Raw genomic sequence first — 19,928 nt, 5'->3', positions numbered from 1 at the left:
AAATTTTAGAACATTTCCACTCTAGTTCCTGATCCATTGGTTTCTCCTACTAAACTTTCAAGAATATATAGGAATTATAAACAACTTTGGATCAACAAAATCATGGCCTCAATACCAGTTACAGATTTTGCATATAATAGAATGAAGTACAAGCAATCTGATTAATAAATAAATAACAAGAGGTAAACTAATGATGGTGACAAGAATAGCTTCCCTCAATGTTGGTAGTGCACGCGAGATGTGACTGAAAATTTTGGAGTTTGAAATCATCATTCAATGGGCCTATCAATGAGACCTAGGTCAAAATTGCATACCATTAATTACCTATCAAAAGAAAAAGAAAGGATATTTAGCTGAAATTTGATCCCATCTAATCAATAGGCAATGTTTTGGACCATGAACCACATTTTCTATAGATCCATAAATAACAGATTGAACTATCAGAATCATTTTGACTGGGACGACTCTTGAACTAAAAGATATATTAGAAGCAGTGTACAACGTGTCCTGACCCTCTTGCATGTGCACCACCATTATGCATGCCTCAAGATGACTTCTCCTGTACAATACATCCTCATAATCCCATTTCTTTACAGACAGCAATAAAATACTCAAAATGAATAGCTTTATGAGAATCATGGAGATGACTAAGACTGAAAACCTTGACCAAAGTAGTAGTTCTGGATTCCTCATTCTATCAGATTTGCACAGCTTCTGTCATCAACTTGTAAAGAGCAAATCCACCTCGGTGGCAGCCGGGCATTTTTGATTCCATAGTTTCTAACTCGATCTGATAAGCAAGCAGAACATCAATAAGAAAATGTAAAGTAGTAAAGAGTTCAAATTATTCCACAAAGGAATTTCATATCAATACTCTTAGATGGAATATGCACTAACCCTTGAAACAGTATAAAGCTGCGTAGACTCATAGCCATCTTGTGCGCTAGAATATAATTGCTGAATTTTCTCTGACTGAAGATTACATTTAAGAAAGAAAAAGGCTGTAGGTCTAACATTCAACTCCCTACGAGATATACCAATGAAGACTGGATCACTCTGCATGTGAAGTCAATAAATAGAAAGAACATCAGATAAACATTTCTCCAAATTACTAGACTGGAAGTCCAAACTGTCTCAAGATGAGTTTGAATGCATCGCATTAAACATAGTAAGTATATAGTGTTTCAGCAAGCATAAGTAATTTATATGGGATACAAAGAAAAGGAAACCATGACTCACAAGGATAATCTATGGCATCCATGCATGACATAAAACATAGTAAGTATATAGTGTATGCATTGCATGTATATTCTGTGAAGCAATGGTATCCATTGTATTAAGTACAAAATTAAGTTTTACTAGAAACCCGGGGGTGGGAGCCCAAACTAGAGCTTTACAATATCTTAAGACTCATCACAGTGACAAAACAAGATAGGGTAGAAGATTTTATTCCCCTAATGCAGTGACTCAACCACCATGGTCCAATTACCTTATCCCATGAATTAGCCTCCATTATTAAAAGCTGCAAAGCTCTTCTCTTCCATCAAGTTCATTTTTGCCTATTAATAAAATGCTAGGTCCATATGATGAGATAGTAGATCATTGTGAATTAAGGTCTATAAGGTTAGGTAGAGTAGGAAGCTGATTCATTTCCCTAAATCCTCTTCTCTTCCATCAAGTTCATATGCTAGGTCCATATGATAGACAAAATAACCTGTCTTCAATTTGTTCAAATTGATTACCCTAAATCCTTGTGAATTAAGGTCTATAAGGTTAGGTAGGTAGGAAGCTGATTTTCCTTTAAGGTCTGGCAATTCCTCTCTTGCTACAACCTCCAAAAGCCAGACAAATGAGTTCACATAAAATTCTACCATTCTTGCCACCAACACCCTGATTTAATGGTGCAATAAATTAATCAAGCAACTTTGACGGAAGCTCTGTAGGTAATCCAGGCCTCTCTGGAATTTTGGTGTGGAGGGGGGTATCTTTTTTTTTATCAATAACGGTGAATTTTATTAATAATTTGGAAAATCTGAATTACAAGGTAAGGAGCTAAAAAATCTTAACTCCCAAATACCCTATAAACCCCAATTCATGGAACAATTACAAAACAGCCCAAAACATAGAGTTTTTGTTCACCCCTTGCCTAGCTAGACCATCTGCCAGTGCATTAGCACTTATATCCATGTACAACGAAATTCAATATCCTTGGTGAGCCACTTGAATTTCCTCTTTTCATTGCTGTATTTCCAGAGCATAGAACTGTCCTCTTTTAGCCAATTTACTACAATTTCAGAATCACCTTCTATGATCAACTTTTTAAAGTTCATTTCCTTGGCCCTTTGTATCCCTTCAAGAGCTCCTAGGATCTCAGCTCTCAAGGAATCTCCCACCCCAATTGGGCCAGAATACATAGCTAACAGGTTCCCTTTTTCATCTCTTATCACTCCCCCCACTCCGGAGGGCCCTAGATTACCCATGCTGCTGCCATCAAAATTCAGTTTGGTAAACCCATGAGGTGGAGGTGTCCAGCAGGAACTTGAGGTCTTCTTGATTGAGCCTAACTCCACAATCTCCTTCCACTTTCTGGTCATCTCATCAACTGAGAACACTGCAAACAATTACAAGGTTTTTAACTAGTGAATCACCCAATGTGGATAGTTTATATGATTACTTCCAAGCTTCTCTCCTTACTAGAAAATACCCTTGAATTTCCCTCCCCCCAAATAGTCCAACACACTGCAGCCCTACCACACCTCCACATGATCTTGGCTCTTTTGGTTGACCAGTTAGGCATGGAAGTATCTTTAGAGATGGGGAAAGAAGAGTTATGGCTCTGTTTTCTGGCCCGATAGGCGTGGGAGACTCTCTTAGAGCAGAAGTTTTGGCACTCCTACAGGGGCTCAAACTGGCTAAACAACTAGGTTTCCAACAATTGGAAGTAGAGGGAGATTCGAAATTGGTAATAGGATGGATGCAATCAAACAATTTGGGCACTTGGTCCCTTAGACAACTTGTAAGGGAAATTATGCACCTAAAAGGGAGCTGGAGGTCTGTTTTAATTGGACTAGGAGATCAGCCAATGCAATGGCTGATACTTTATCAAAGCAAGGAGTTGGTAGTGAGAACCTTTTTTGGATGTGTGTTTAATTTTTGTTGAGGGGTCACCTTGCTTATGAAGGTGACAGTTGTACTTAATCTCCTTAAACATTAATGAAAGTTACCATTTCCCATAAAAAAATAATTAATTAATTAATCAAGCAATCTGGAGCAGAGAATCCAAAGCAAACCAACCTGATAAAAAAATACTATGCATCTCAAGTCATTGAATGAAATAGGAAAACATGGCAAGAAAATCTTTATTCCTAAGACAAAAGAAGCAAGCATATCATTACTTGCAGGGCTGATAAGATGTTTGAGAGCACAAAGTGAACATTTCCAAAGCTGCTTTCCAAGTAAAGAATATGGTGGCTACATAACAAATTATGATTATGCAGATATGCATGTCAAGGTCATTGTCATGAGAAGAAACTGTTTGATGAAATCCATACTCATATATTAGTGATGTTTCTCTTAATGACAAGGCAGAAGTTTGCCATGTATTGCACCCACAAATAGAAAGGAAGGTACTTTTATTATTATAGCAGCACAATCCAGTTAGAACACAACCGCACAACCTTACCTCTGCTCATATGTGAGAGAACAAAAGGGAATGAATACTGTCATGAAAGCAATAAATGCATGTGCAATACAATTCCAGTAAATAACAAGAAAGGGAGAGATAAAGATGAAACCACAATCACTATTGATTTAAACAATCAGATATTAGAAGCGGCATAAAAGACAATTTTATTGCAAAGAATAAAGTGAAAGAAGTTATTCCCCAATTCAGCAAAGTTGTTGTAACTTAACAAGAGAAGCTGTGGGTACTCCAATTTCTTCAATTACTTCTCGAATAATTCCATCAAACATTTCCTGAGAAACCTTCCTGTTTATATGTCCTGAGTCTGTCAAGTCTTTGTCATACTGATGAGATGCTATTCCAATTTCTTCAGGCTGCCAATCATGAGAAAGAAAAAAGCAACTATTAACAATCTCTGCTTTAAATGGACATTACTTTTCTGCAAGAGAAAAAAAGTAAAAGAACTCATGGGGCAAATAAACATTACACCTATAAAATAACCATTAGAGGACAAATGTTCAAGTTCCATGAGAATTCAGATCACTGGTAAGACAGGCTCACTCGCTAGGCAAAAATTTAAATAAAAAAAAAGAGCAACCACCTATAAACAAGTGGAAAATTGGAAATCATAAACTAAACAGGAAGAGCACACATCCCAAGTTCTAAGGCCCAACAGAAAAGGAAGACTATTGCCACTGGAAAGATTGGTGGCAAAAAAGTGCAGATACATGAATCAGAAAATAGAACATAAACTCTTGACCAGAAAAAGTTAGAGAAATCAGACAACTATGAAAACTATGAAACTATTTTTGGTGATAGATTTTAAATTTTACAAGTGATACCTCTGAATGGCCACCAGGAAAAACAAAGTATCCAGGAAACTCCCCCACATTATTGCTTCTTTGCAGCACAAGGATCCTTCTATCGGCTGTCTCTACAACTGCACCATTACCCAAGGGAGTTGAGCAGTGTTGACATCGTATGGAGTCATCTGCAAAACAGTAAAACTAGTGAGTTTAAACAGCATGCATCATCAAGGGCTAGAACTATATCCACACCAATGTTTTAAAATGTGGAGGCGTGACGCGAGGTGTTCCACTACCTAGAGGTGTGAGGCGTAAGCCTCTTTAAGAGGAGGGGGATGAGGAGGGGAAGAAGAGGAAGGAGGATCTCATTTTTCTTTATTTCTAATAAAAATATTTTATATTAAAAAGAATGAAGATGCATAGCACTTGTTTATATTCATTTCCCCTTATCTTCTCTTCCCTTCCCTTTCCTTTTCTTTCGTTTTCTCTTTTTTTTTTCCTTATCTTTCTTACTTTTTCTTTCCTTCCCTTTCTTTTCTTTTCCTTTCCTTTCCCTTTTTTTTCTTTTTTCTTGTCTTTTTATATGAGGTCTGCATGGGGCGCATGAGGTGTATGCCTCTAACGCCTCATGAAAAAAAACATATGAGGTGTACACCTCAAGGCATTTTGGGGGTGCCTCGCCTGGAGGTGCGCCTCCAGGCGTATGCCTCCCACACCTTTTAAAACACTGATCCACACCATGAATGATTAAAAATCCTAACTAGAAGAAGCTCCAAGAAATTTAGGCAGACTGATAAATTAATCAAATAGACAACAAGGGAACTAAAGTCTCGTTAACAATTAGGATTAAGAAATACACCGTCCAAAATGTAAGCTGTTGTAACTTTTATGAAATAAAAATATCTGTTGTTTGAGAATTCAATATGGGATTGGGACCAACAAGGTGACTTGTCATGTAATACCAAGCATTTAATTACCATATCATTGTCTTAAAAGACTAAAGAAAGTATGCATAATACTTTCTCAAGATGGCAATCTTGAAATCTGGATATGTGAAAATCTGCAACAAACTGGTTGTTAAAGGCCAAATGATGATATCACAGACTTAAACCCTATCACTAAATTGACCATAACTTTCTTGAAACATGTCATGTCTATACTACATAATGCTGATACTTACCTTGGTTTCCATGCAGGTCACAAAAGTTAAATCAAAGTAATGTAATGTTAATACTTACAAAGAGCAGTTCTCCAAATATTTTACACTTGCACACATGCATAGCACGTGCCCTTACACCAGTTTATACAATCTTGGTCTTGTTGGATAGATTACTTGATAATCTATCTAATAATACCAAATTCATGCAAAACAGACAAGATTTAACCTCTAATAAATAGGTTAACACAAAAGTGACGTGATTGCACTTTCACCATTTCATAACTCTACAAATTCTCTAATAAGACTCTTTGAACTATTCCAACCTTTTTAAGGTAACTAGCCTTATTCCTAGAGACACTAGTAATCTAGGTAACTAGCCTTATTCCTAGAGACTCTTTGGCTCTATTTCTGTTGTTTTTTTCTAGATTAATAATTGGTTTGGGACTGTTATTTCTGTTCTGAACCAATTCAGATCCAAACTGATTATATAGTTAATAGTATATAAAAGCCTCCTGGTTTTCTTGTAAATTTGGTTATATTTTATGTCCAAAAGGGTAAATTTTATCAATTGTATATATGGCAATTTAGGTTAAAACACTTGTTTTATCAACATAATCATTTTTATTAAGGTATTATAAAAAAATAAAGTTTTAAATTGTTATTATATAGGTAATTATGGATCTCAAAAATAACTGGGTCTGACCTGATTGTCCCAGACTCCCAATTAATAAATGGGAGATGGGACGGTTCTGGGTCTATCATATGGAACCAATTAATACCAATTGACAGCTCTATGTACATTCAAGCTCATCCTATTGATCTCTGCCGTCAGAGATAGTAGTTCATCAGCCTTCCAGTCATGAGTGCTTCTTTGAAGTCTTGGTATTGAAATTATTCAACCCATTATTTTCTCCATTGTTTATTTAAAAAGAAAACTCTTGATAGTTGTTATGAAAAGAAGTACACATCAATTCTCTGAACCCGCCTCTAGCTAAACTTTCTGCTTATGGAAACATTAAGAAACATGTTGACATTTTAAACCAAGATCATACCTATCACAAACAAATGGTTAACTTTCAGCAATGAAGTTGCAATGAACCGGAGATGTTATTCTAAGGTTACATTAGAATCTGAGTGGAAATGGAATTAGTGACAGAATTGAGGGATCATGAGGGACCAATCCCATGAGTCTCCAGATTCCATCATCAGAGCCAAACTTGGCAAAACACCTGTTTTTTACTTTTTAGTCTTTGGAAGTTTGGATGCCACATTCTACCTGATGTTAGAAACAACTGGGGGGTTAATCATCTAAATTCCAAAAAATTTAAACCGGAAACAAAATACAACTACGAATCCATTCCCACTATCCAAAGAGAACCTAGTAGTGCTCAAGAAATTGGACTTTCTTGGACCTTAAACATTACTGATAACCCTGATGCCCATAAATATCCAAAGACACCCAAACATGCACATAATCCGCACCCAAACTAATACAAGTAATTGTTGGTCACCAAACAAATGTGGTCTCTGGCTGGTTGAGAAAGAGAACCTTATTTGCAATCCAGGCCATGAGACTCAACAGTAAGGCTACTGTACTTCACACTAGTTTGTATCAATAAATTCTTTTTTATCATGAAAAATCAATTGTGATCTCTGAAGTATAAACAGTCGAAAAACAAAATTACTAAATAAAATGCACATAATTTATGAACTAAAAATTATTTGCATGCAACATTACCTTCTGAAGGAACAAGAAATTTCTCCCACAAAGGATTTAAGTTTGTACCTACAAATGTCCTGAAAAATAAGTAGATTATCTGAATAAAAGAACATTGAATGAAAAAAAGAACGAAGAAAATATCATCTTTACATTTGAGGTGCAAGCCTAATTAAATAGAATTTGGAATAAACAGTATATTATTGGTATCTAGTTCTGATAAACACCAGAAAAAATCTCGCAACAATAATATAGAGATAGGTAGGGAAATATGAGGTTCTTCACCAACAAATCACAAGCCAAAAATGCATTGGCTGAACAAAAACCATGTACATCAAAATTATGATCAAAGATAAATATTCCCATTGCCTATGGAAATGCTTATACTTAAAGCCAAAGTTTTCAAGGCGCTGAGGCGAGGCTAGGTGGTAGGGGAGCGCATCGTCACCTAGGGGGGACCTAGGTGATGGGATTTTTTATTTTGAATAAAAACCATGAATCCTAGGCTAATTCCCTAGGTTCCATAGCAATCAGCAACCATCTTTCACTATCAATTGTCTATAATCTTCATAAAAAATGTATAAACTTCATTCATAAAAAATCAACTTACTCATGATAAAATGGAAGAAAGAAAACAAAAATCAGAAAATAGAGCTGTTGAGCCTCTATTTTGTCCTAGGAAAAGAGGAAATGAAAAGCACTGAGTAAATAGCAATTCCTATTTACTTGATGGGTATTCCCACCAAAATGCTTATGTTTGTACTGTGGGCCTAGTTGGAACCTAGTCTACCATTTAAAATAAATAGTGATTCCTATTTTCCCTTGTATTATTTGTAACCAAAAGTTGTGCCATCTTATCTACCCATTCTGAGAGAGTTTCACTGATAAAAAAAAAAAAGACTGAGAGAGGCCACTTTGTGCACAGTGAGAGAGAGAGAGAGAGAGAGGGAAAGAGCAGACCTGTAATCCGTCAAACCAAGGTGGAGACATACATGGGGCCCATGGTTAGAACCAGTAGTACTTTGCAAGAGATAACCTCCATACTGTAAAATATATATAGAGACCAAATTATAGGAGTTACTAATGCTCAGCATGTCAATTAAAGTAAATTTCAAGGTAAATCATGCATTAGAATGTCAACTTTTAAATGCCTGTGGATATAAGTAAAGATGTATTAATAGAGAAAAGATGACAGAGAGAGAAAGGTGTGTTGAAATAGACAAAAATGGAAGATAGCCAGCCTTCTGACTATTAAAAAAAGTTGATTTTCTGGAAATATCTGCAAATCTGTATCTCAAACTGTGAAAATTCCTCAGACCCAAAAAAATTAAATTTGGCACATCTTTATTATCTTCCTTGTTTGTATCTAAGAACATATTTGGAATATGTGATTGAAATAGAATGTTCATGTAAATCTTTCACATTTTATAACCACTCCTATTCATGTGTTTCCCCCTCAACTCCTCATACTTCCACTTCAAAATCCTTTTTTTTTATTCTTCTGTGCTAAATTACATCCTAGAAATTTTCTATCCCTTCTGTAGCAGTAACTCTTATGATTAGCAGCATGTCTCTATCCCTTCTGTAGCACTAACTCCCTATTCATGTGTTGCATCCTGGCATCCAGTATTGATGGATAAACCACCAGAAAGGTACTTCTACAATCAACTATCACTCCTCTAACAGTTACTGTGAAGATCCTAAGAAAGATAGCATCTAATAATAACTTAAGCCCTTCCCGTCACCCGTTTTGTTTGCTTCCCAATAGACAAGCGTTGATCACCAATCTAATGTGTATATTTTAGTTTCTTCCTTCCTTCTTCATACATTGAACACAAATATACCTCTCTTACCAAGAAAGTTTTCGTGTCTTCCAAGCAATTCAGATTTTCTATTTCCATTATCAAATGGTGAACAATGGAGGTGCATGAACAGAAAACCAAGTTCAAACAGGCAAAATTGATGTGGAAGAATAGCATACCCTGAACTTTTTGCCATTATATAGAGATGGATTTTCTTTAAGACGTCGATCCCAAATCTATACAAGAAAAAAAAATGTAATAAACGCATTAAGCTGAGTTGTATACTCAAGGGAGTGCTCTGTAGAGCATAACGAACTTTACCCAACTAATGAGGTAAAGTTAATAACAACTTAGAATTCAAAAACAAAAGAAAAGGCATAGGTATGGTATGTTACCTCAGAAATGGTGTTCTCCAAGTAAATGTCAGGGTGGGGAATCCGGTCGTATGAAGAACTGAAATCTACAGAAAGCTTCATTCAACAGCAAACATAAATTTTAAATAAATCAAGGGAAAGCGTCAAATCAACTGGATCCAGATTACTGAATCAACTAACGAGTAATATCTGTAGCCTGTGACGAATCACAGAAAAATTAACCAGGATAAACAATAATCAAAGGAAAGAAGTTGTAAAGCTAAGAAGGTGAAGAGACTAACCTGCGCCTGGGAGAGACCAGAGGGGCACGTTAGCAGGAGCATGTATGAGGGAGGATGGACCTCAGTCCTCACATCAGCCTCCGATTTCTCCATTAAAAAAAAGCGCGTTTGTAAAGCAACAGGTTGATGAATTGAGATCCGGGCGCAACGACAGTCAGAGAAGTTTTACTTTCAGTTTCAGCGACCCGTTCGATTCTACACCAGTAGTACACCGTGTCCGTCAATCCGTCTGTCCGTGGAAAATATCAATGTATACGCGAGGGGTTCGCATCTGTCCCCCACTTACTTGAGACCGGATCTGCTCCTCACACTTGGCGCTTCAGACGCACATCCTATCATGCATTAGGAACATTTCCCGTATTTATTAGTTATTATTCACGGGAGATGTTCCCAATGTATGGTAGATGTGCCTGTGAGGCGCCCATTTGTGTGAAGCAGATCCCGTCGCTACAGCCTTGCCCCCCAAAAACATCCCACAAAACCTATGCGCGACGCGTGTCATGACACACGCGCAATAAGCGCGACGCGTGCGGACTCCATTTCACGTCGTTTCCAGCACTTCCGTTAATTCTTCTCTCGCCCAAAAGGGTTTCTTTTCCCATTCTACTTCGAACTGAAACCCTTGGCGCCCAAAACGGTTTCCAGCATCTCCGGTCGAGTTCCGCCGGCCGACGCCGACAGCCATACCGGCCGCCAGCACCTCCGGTCGATTAGCTCAGACCTAATTGATTTGCTTGGCGTCCGAGTTGATTGTGTTATCTCTACATCACTACCTCTTGCCCCTTCGGTTCATGCTTTGCCTACAACCTGGACGAGACCTCTTACGGGCTCCATTAAAATTCATTTTGATAGCACCACTTGTTGGGGGATTCTTCTCACTCACCTTAGCTTGTCTGAAGCTATCCAGTTTGCAATTTCTCTCGGTCTCTCCAATGCTATGTTTGAAGATGATGCAGAAATTATCGTAAAACTCTTGCTGGGGGATTATTCTCACTCTCCTTGGACTTAGAGCATTAATCTTAAGCTCATTTCTAGTTGCAGGTGTATTTTGTCGCATCACCCCGATTCCTTCTCAGTTACTTTTGTTCCAATTAAGATCTTACAATCAACTTTGATTGTTGAATGAATTAGTGTGGGCATTTTCCCAAAAAAAAAAAATCACCGCCTGGGCTTAAAAAACATATATATAAATATATATAGTAATTTTTTTATTTTACTTCTTAAAACAGCATTAGTTGCATAACAAGGTTACGTCGTCGAAGTTTTCGTGGGAAGTAGTTAGGAACTCGAACACTTATTAATCGAAACTGGCTTTCTTTTATTTTACTTCTTAAACATCAAAAATCTACTTACCTCCTCCAGTATGGCCGTCGGCGTCGGCCGGCGGAACTCGACCAGAGGTACTGGAAACGGAGGTGCTAGAAACCCTTTTGGGCGTCAAAGGTTTCAGTTCGAAGTAGAATGGGAGAAAAAACCCTTTTGGAAGAGAGAGGAATTAACGGAGGTACGGGAAACGGTATGAAAAGGAGTCCGCACGCGTCGCGCCTAGTGCACGTGTATCATGACACGCGTCGCACATAGGTTTTGTGGGACTTTTTGGGGGGCAAGTCTGTGGGGGGCAGATGCGAACCCATACCCGAGCGGAGTTGAAACAGAGGCCCATTTTCATGGTCTCACGGTTTAACATTAGAATCCGAGGGATTAAGTGGTAAACCCGCATATTAAAATAAATGCTACCATCCCAAAAGGAGAGGAGGGGCAGGATCCGGTGAGCTGTGAATCCTGTGATAGTTGTTTCAATGTATGTTTGTCTACTCTAGTTCGACTATGGTTATCAGTTGTTTTCCTTGGCTTGAGTTGAGTGATTTTTTGAACTGCGAAAACTGAAGCAAAAGGTTAAGCATTTGAAGATAGTTGAGTCATTAAGCTGTCAAACTCGTTTTTTCTTTTAATTTGTAGCTTTTGACTTGCTAAATTTGAGATCATCCTTTGCTACAAATGGAAGTCGACCATAGGCGACAAGCCCACAAGTGAAATTGCAAAAGAAATGCCTTGTCGTTGCAAGCTGATTGAATACAAAACGTGACTAGATGTTTTTTGTATTTACATTGTACATATTTGTATTTGTACTTTTTCCAAACTGAGCCTTAAAAAATGAAAAAGATGAAAGAGGTAGAGGCGGAAGACCAAATTCCAATAACATTTTATGATTTTCATAAGATTTTAAATCATAACAAATTCGTAATTGCAGTAAGACCATGAGATGAGCCACATTGAACAGCAACAAGGAATATCACAACTCACAAACGAGAGGAGAACAAGTAGTTTGATAGTATGGCTGACAAGTTCAAAGGAAAAATAAAAATTTTCAGGACAAGGAAGAGGAAGGGAATGTGTTTCGTTGACGTCCTCGTCCTGACTCCTGAGCTGGTTCCGGCATTTTGTGACAAGAGGTCACAAGCAAAAAGCACCCCAGAATTTATATGTACAAGAAGCACTGAAGAAGAAGTACATGGCCAAAATACCTCATACAGAAATCGTTTGTTCTGGTTTTCATTCTGTTACATACTAGAAACACAAGATTGAACTTAGAAGAATACTGCCTTTGGGGAGGTGGGTTGGTTGCCTATTAATTAATTAGCCTATATTATATGGCATAAATAGGGTTGACTTCGGAATCAGAAAGCTCTGATTGAGGCCACGAGTTGGATGCGCTCCTTTTAGAGTATTTCTTCTCCTTCCTCCTGATCTTCCGATTCCGTTTGTACTTCACCACATAGTACGTCATGGTGCCAAGAACTCCTGCCATTACCACTCCACCTACAACAGTAACCAGGATGGCAGCCCAATGGTTATGTCGCCCCACTACTATGTAAGCTGAGGCTATAAATGCTACAGAGGTGCACACCGATGCCAACCACATCAACTTGTTTATCACTGTCACAACCCGCCTCTCTGATTTTGTCTCCCCCCTAACCAGAGTGATCTGTACCACCACCACTGCCAGCGACGTGAAGAGCGCAACAGCATTAAATATGAAGAATATCTTGAAAGATGCATGCCCCACCACCACTGCCATCCCTTCATCAGTGTCCCCACCAGGCACTGTGAAAATAGCTGCAAAAGCCACTGTAGCAAACAGCACTGCAACTACAGTTACCGAGTTAGTAGCATTGTTAATCCCTTCTCTATGCAGCTTTCTCAGCTCCTTAGCAATCCCGCTTACATTCTTGTTCGTTTTCCTTGTCTGTTCTAGCTGAGTATGGACATCTTTCTTAATCTCTGTCACTGTCTTCCTCAACTCGTCCCTTGGCTGGTTAAGTTCGTTTGCCCTTACCGCTCCACAGCGGGCCAAGCACTCCTTCATATCAGAGGATTCTTCAGAAAGAGGGAGTCCTTCTGCTATGTCAAAGGCTGTCTTGTGCTCTCGGTTTAATGCATTGACATTGGTGTCGGGAAGCTGCAATAGCTCATTCACTATCTACAAGAGATGAAAGGGAGAACAAGACAAGACCATTACTCAATTTATTCATTTTAAGATTCTAATGCAGTTGTCATTACTCAATATTAATACAAATGCTGAATTAATGGAAATAATGAGGGTAACTATAATCATGATGATGATAAAGGAGTACATAGAAGATGGGAAGTAGAGGGAGAAACATATAGAAGCCAAAAGACTGATTAGAAACTACATGAAAACATTGGAGTAATCCCCTAACAATCATTCTCACAACCTTGCATGCCTACTTTACTAATTAGTTATATATAGAAAACCAATGAATGATACAGTACGGTGAAGTCAAGAATGGAGATAAGCAAGGAAAATGTTAAGGTAATCAAACCGACTAGACAACAGTAAACTCCACATAAAACCAACAAATGTATCTCCTGTCTTCCCCCCCCCCCCCCCCCCTTATGAAGGGCATTCACCCTTCTTTTGCACTCGACTTCTCTAAGGTGGAGGTGGATGGTAACTCTCAGGTAATGGTGGGTTGGATGAGAGAGGAATGAGATGGTCTTGGGCAACCAGATGGAACATCTCTTTCCACTGGATTAGGAGTAGGGCTGGGTCTGGGCCAGGTCAGGGTAGAGACAGTCCCAAAATGACACAAAAATACACCATTTCCAGCCCAGACGTACAATTTTTTTGGTAGGAAAGCACAGACCCTATAATAGGGTTTGTAAGTAATAGACCAAGAACCAACTCTATTATTAATTGAGCTTATTGGCTCTGACCCAATAAAAAACCAGATTATAACCAATAGGCCTTTAGCATGGTACCTTGACTATAAAGTTGCCAATTCAATTCTCTTGTTGTCTCTGCTCAAAATCTTGCATACCCCTACCCTATTAAATAACAATTTTAAAAATCTTATATGAAATTATTACAAGTAAACCATGAATATATATCAAGTGTTGGGAGGTATCTTTTTCATATGCTAATACACATATAGATATACCCAATCATATATGTATACATTCATGTATCTTTTACATAGACACGCACACACACAGCTACATGTGTGTATATACATATGTATGTATGATCAGTTTGACCTGGACAATCAACAGCCTCAAGTAGGAGATTTGTTAATGATCTAGCCTCAGTTCCCATCTAGAGAAAGGCTTGCTCGAAGTGACTTGTATCTAGGTTCCACATTAGAAGATTAGGTAGCTTTTTCTAGGGATGCAACTTGGGTGCGCTCCGGTTGGGTATTTGTTAAAATTTGAATGGATCCAGACCAAAAGCCTAGGCCTGATGCAGTGTAAATTATTCAAATTTGGTAGCCAACTTGCACCCCTAGCTTTTTTCATTTTCTTTGAGAATATGTTGGGTATGCAGCACAACAGCTTAAAGGTCTTGTGAGACCTTATGGCCTTGGATCTCTCTTTTGTATCTCTTTTTTATCTTTTATAAAAAAGTCATCATTTCCAAAAGTGATAAATGGTAAACAATGTCACAGAACTAGGGCAGAAGATTACCAAAAAGAAAAATCTATAGATATAATGATTAAGATGCATCAAACTCACAAAATACCTCTGCTCGCTTTTTCCTGGTTGCCACATGTAATGCTGTGTTACCAGATCTATCAGGGAGCATCACAATAGCCGCATCTGCTTCAAGAAGCAACTTTACAACTTCACAGTTGGTCCCTTTAACAGCCAAATGCAATGCAGTCTGCCCTTTCTTGTCAGTCCTTCGAGCCAATTGTGGATCCTTGTCAAGTAGTGCCTTTACAATGTCAACATGCCCTTGTCGAGCAGCAAAATGTAATGCATTTTTCCCATTGGAACGGGAAATCTCTAGTAAGCTAGAATCTTTTGATAGCAACTCATTAACTACTGCTGTATGCCCTCTGGTAGCTGCAGTTATAAGAGGCGTTGCATTTGATGGAAGAACTGTTTTGCTTAGCCCTGGGTCATGGTCTAGTAGCACCTGGACAACAGCTGTATAAAAATAGTCACTACAACAGTCATTTACCTGGTTTTGTTTAGATATATCAAGTTCACAAACAGAAAGGTTTTTTGAAAACAGTAAACTATTCAAATGGTCAATGTATTTTGCTTTCCTACAATAGTACAATCAATATTCTAGGATTTGCACAAAATTAGCATCACAAATTGCAGCATTAAGACTGGGATATAAAAGCTTTCTACAATACTGCTAGAACAATTCCTTCTTCGGTTCCCATAAATTTATTATATATAACAGCAAGAACAGACCAAATATATTCACATGTAGAACCATTAACCCCCATAATGGAGAAAGGGAAAATCTCATAGAGCCAAAATCATCACTAGTCTAAACTAATCCTCTCTTCAAGAGTAAAAACCTACCTCAACTCCCAACATCTACTCACAACTCATGAAATGGCTTGAAGCCATACCTTATATGACGACCAGAAATCTTAAAGAAAAAATAGCCAATCCATATCTTGTTACAGCAAGAATAGACTGGATATATTCACAAATGGAACCATTAACCCCCACAATGGAGAAAGGAAAACTCATATAGAGCCAAATTGATCCAAAAAAAAAAAAAAAACTCATATAGAGCCAAAGTAGCCTAAAGTCCTAAGCTAACCAAGTCTTCAAGAATAAAAACCTAGCTCAAAAGAACATCCACTCACAAGTCACAACTCCTGAAATGACTTACAACAATATCTTATAAAAAAGACAAATCCATACTCTCAAAATCCAATTGCACCATCAGAAAATCCATGATGAGTGATCCAGCATCATCAACCAATCATCAAGTATTTAATTTTTTCCTTCAAATATCCTTTATACTTCAATCCTTCAGCAGATGCAAATGATATGGAAATCCAAGATGCTTTTACCCTTTTTTGCCAATAGAAAACCAAGTCCATAATTAAATAAAAGAACCTCTTTTGGATGATAATATCTGTACTTAGGAAGGCAGATTAGCACAAATAAGTAGGTCCAAATTTATGCAAAATGCATACTTATACTCATCATATTTTTTTAAGTTTTAGGAAAGCAAAGAATGCTTTCTGCATAGGTACAGGGATCTTTTACGTAATGACCATATTAAGGCCATTACTAAATGTTTTTATCAGAAACAAACATAATTCTATTAGTTTATAGGATAAAAATAAGGTATAAACATGGGATTGTACCAAGAACCTCTTTTGGTAGACTAGCAGCCACTACCTACTCCCTTCTTTTTTTATTTCTTTATTATTGCAGTGCAAAGAACTATCTCCCAATCTCCCATGCATCTATTTCTATTAACCTCTTGCCATGCTAATGCACCAGCCATACTGTTGGCTGATCATTTTACTAGCTCCTCAGCCATACTGTTGGCAACCCGGGAAGAACTGGAATTGGTGTATTTAGAGATGACAAGGGGATTGTAGTGGGGCTGTTCTCAGGCCCTATTGGCATGGGTTATTCCACTACAGCTGAACTAAAGGCAGTGGTATTTGGGATCCAAAAAGCTAAGGAGCTGGGGGTGCAAAAGCTTGTTGTGGAAGGCGACTCCAAAGTAGTGATAAGCTGGCTAAAGCAAACTGAAAAGATACCCTGGCTGCATAGAAATGATATCAAGAAGATTAAAAGCATTTCCAAGGACTTGCAGCTATCATTTCAGTGGACTCCAAGAGCGGCAAATGGATTTGTAGACAGCTAGCAAAACAAGGGGTAAAAAGGGATCAGTGTTTTTGGGCTCAGTTGTAAGGATGAGAAATCAAAAAGTCATAGGTGGCAACTTAAGTTTTAGTGGGGTGGCCGAGGTTACTCATAATCTATAATTTATAATTTCTTATCTTAATGAACTTCTCTTTTACTGATAAAAAAATGTATCCTAGCACCTAAGGCTGTGTTTGTATGCAATGTAAAAACCTCATTGATGTAAAAGTCCATTGGAGTCACCGAACAGTTTAAAAATTTCTGAACCACTGAGCTTCAAAAATTGTGATTAATCGATGTAATACTACATCGATAAAACCGATGTAGTATTTACATTGATAATCGATGTAAAACTCCACTCCATCCAAACACTGACAAAACCAACCGGCAGTGAACTTTTACATCGATGAGGTTTTACACCGCAAACAGATGGAGCCTAAAGTGTTGTCCTTCAGCCATACCACTATAACCTTTGAATCCCCTTCCACCATTAATTTTCTGAAGTTTTGGGATTTTTTATTTTTCCATCCTCAATCCCTGTAAGGACCATTACCCAATGTTGGTCCCATCTATCTGGGATCTCAGCCTATGTTACCATACCAGATATAACAAGGGCATGGATGGATATGGTATTTTTTTATCAGTAAATATGTATTTCATGGATGGATATGGTATCAGATACCAAATTTACACTAAACATGATATGGCATCCTTGCACGGATATCACAGATCTCAGGAGAGTGGATTGGATATGGAACCCAACCTTTGGCATTTTTACATAAGTGGCTTCTCTCAGACTTGAGCCCATGTTCTCATGCTTGACAGCTTGAGATTTTACCATGGAACCAAGCAACGGTCATTTCCCTCTGCATCATTACAGATATTTTAAATAATCTAATATACTTTTTGCATTGATACTAATCTCAACTGAACTCGACCTTAATGACAACCATTTGGAGTTGGCTATTTTGCACTACTACTACTGTGCAATCAATTGTGTCTCTAGGAGATTTGTAGAGGCCGGAACCTCAAAAATATATTTTTTTTTCAAGTCTTCCTTTTCCTCTGGTAAAATATCTAATTTACTAATTTGTTTTCTTGCAAAAATAAACTAGAAGGTGCTACCAAAAACAGATGAAGTAGAATCTGTCATCAATGTCGAATAAGTAATAAAAATCCCTATACGGTGGGGGTCAGATTTCTGAGGTGGACTGAACTATAAAAACCCCTAAAATGAATACCCTGACATATAAATGTAATCATAATGCGCGAAAAGAAAGTTGAACACAATTACTTTTCAATCGATCGTTTGATTGAGAGAGAGAGATGGAAATAAATCAATATCTCAGTTACTCAGTAGTCATCAGTCAGTAGACTCAGTACCACTAAATCCCTTCTCATTACTCTAATTTCTTAGGGCCTTTTTTATGTTTATGATACTCGCCTCCTCATAAACAGACATAGAGCTAAAAGAAATATAAATCCCACTAACTAAACGAAGAGAAGAAAAATAAAGGCAGCGGATAAAAAAATCCCACCTTGATGACCGTTACTAACAGCTATATGCAACGCATCGAAGCCAGAGTTATTTTTCCTCGAAGTACTTTCCTTGGTTGAATACTTCAATAGCTCCTTCACCACATCGAGGTGTCCCTTCTCGGCTGCGGTAAACAGGGCATTTTCTCCTAATTCGTTCACCTCGTTCACAACCGCCGACCTTATTTCCGCCACCTCAGCATCAAAATCTGCTCCACTAAGCGTACCGACCATCTGCGCATCGATGTCATTGAGAATCTGTTTCACCGCTACCAGATCGCCGCGCTGCGCAGCCAAATGCAGGTCGGTGTCATTGTGACGACCGGTCACCTGCTTCACGTACTTCTTCTTCCCCGCTTGATCGATCCTCTTACCGGAATTGGAAAGAACGAGAGCAGGCGCCGGCGCCGTCGACGTCGACGTAGGGGATGGCGAATGCAAAGGCTCGGCTAAAGGATTCGGGTTCAGCCCTTGTCCTTTCTCCAAGTCCCTCTCACCTACTGGATAATAAACCATGAAGAATAGACATGATCAGATGCATCGATGCAAAATTCCAGGATAAAGCCAGTGATTAATATTGGTATATTTGGTGCCAATCGATGTTTTGATCGATCCCGAAAAAAAGGAAAAAAAAAAAAAAACTACATCTTGTGCTCTAGGCGAAGGGAAGAAGCTAGAGACAAGCGTACCTTCTTCGATCACAGACCCCATCTTGTGCTCCTCGAACCAAAGCCTACAATTTCATCAGCAGAGGTCCAATTTCTAGGGTTTTTGTGGAATGAAGTGAAAGGAGAAGTGACGATGAAGATGATGATGGTAAGGAAAGAGAGAGGGAGGCGAGAGGAAGGAACAGACGAATAAAATCAAAAAGATGCCTTGTTTTGTTGCTATTATTATTGCTTTTGTTTTGTTTTTCACTCATTCTTGTTTTTCTATTTTACCCGCGCGAAGTGCAAGAGTGAAGAGCCAAGAGCCGCCCCTAAAAATCTAAAATTCCACCACTACCTAGTTGAAAGTTGTGCTCTTTTCTTTTATGGGTTCTGCGACCTCACTGCTGACTCTGCTTGCTTTTCCGCCTTGCCTTTCTTTAAGGTAAGAAGGTCATTGTCGTCGCTTGCTTTGTCACTGGTCACTGGTCACTGGTCACTTTGTATGAAAAACGGTGCCCTACATGGCCTGGCCGCTGCAGTTAAATAACTTTAAGGAAAATTCCATTACCTTTAATTTTGGGGTAATGTCAAGTTAGTACTCCAACTTAACTGTACACTATTTAAAATATCAAAACTATCCTTCAAGATAATACACTTTTAATCGTCTTCTACCTTGAAGCTGAACCCGTTGAGGTGTTTGAGATTTTAGATTAACAAGTCATTGTCTTCTACTTTTAAATCTAAAACACATTCTTGTCTAGTTATT

General features: G+C 38.2%; 2 protein-coding genes across 7 annotated transcripts; both read right to left on the bottom strand.

The window, feature by feature from the left end:
* Window positions 1-251: 251 nt before the first annotated feature.
* On the bottom strand, window positions 252-11,190 carry NUDT9 (nudix hydrolase homolog 9). 5 transcript variants are annotated; one of them, XM_010255064.3, is made up of 10 exons: window positions 9,822-10,046; window positions 9,562-9,636; window positions 9,346-9,402; window positions 8,325-8,407; window positions 7,386-7,444; window positions 4,525-4,673; window positions 3,913-4,056; window positions 898-1,056; window positions 662-790; window positions 252-324 (listed from the first exon to the last, which is right to left on the bottom strand). In XM_010255064.3, exons 1-9 carry the CDS (start codon window positions 9,912-9,914, stop codon window positions 698-700), a joined length of 912 nt encoding a protein of 303 aa, XP_010253366.1. In that variant the 5' UTR covers window positions 9,915-10,046; the 3' UTR covers window positions 252-324; window positions 662-697. The 5 variants fall into 5 exon arrangements, with proteins under 5 accessions (XP_010253366.1, XP_010253367.1, XP_010253364.1 ...); XM_010255065.3 differs by having other exon boundaries at window positions 252-295; XM_010255062.3 differs by lacking the exon at window positions 252-324 and adding an exon at window positions 11,175-11,190 and having other exon boundaries at window positions 349-790; window positions 9,822-10,016.
* Window positions 11,191-12,094: 904 nt separating this feature from the next.
* On the bottom strand, window positions 12,095-19,633 carry LOC104594664 (ankyrin repeat-containing protein ITN1). Of its 2 annotated transcripts, none has more exons than XM_010255059.3 (4): window positions 19,202-19,633; window positions 18,515-19,012; window positions 14,863-15,272; window positions 12,095-13,302 (listed from the first exon to the last, which is right to left on the bottom strand). In XM_010255059.3, exons 1-4 carry the CDS (start codon window positions 19,221-19,223, stop codon window positions 12,469-12,471), a joined length of 1,764 nt encoding a protein of 587 aa, XP_010253361.1. In that variant the 5' UTR covers window positions 19,224-19,633; the 3' UTR covers window positions 12,095-12,468. The 2 variants fall into 2 exon arrangements, with proteins under 2 accessions (XP_010253361.1, XP_010253362.1); XM_010255060.3 differs by having other exon boundaries at window positions 18,515-19,009; window positions 19,202-19,466.
* Between the last annotated feature and the right edge of the window lie 295 nt (window positions 19,634-19,928).

This window comes from Nelumbo nucifera, chromosome 2 (assembly GCF_055504915.1).
Source record: "Nelumbo nucifera cultivar China Antique chromosome 2, China Antique-T2T, whole genome shotgun sequence".
Lineage (NCBI taxonomy): Eukaryota > Viridiplantae > Streptophyta > Magnoliopsida > Proteales > Nelumbonaceae > Nelumbo > Nelumbo nucifera.
The sequence above is the reverse complement of the archived record's forward strand: the minus strand, read 5'-3'. Positions and strand labels throughout refer to the sequence as shown.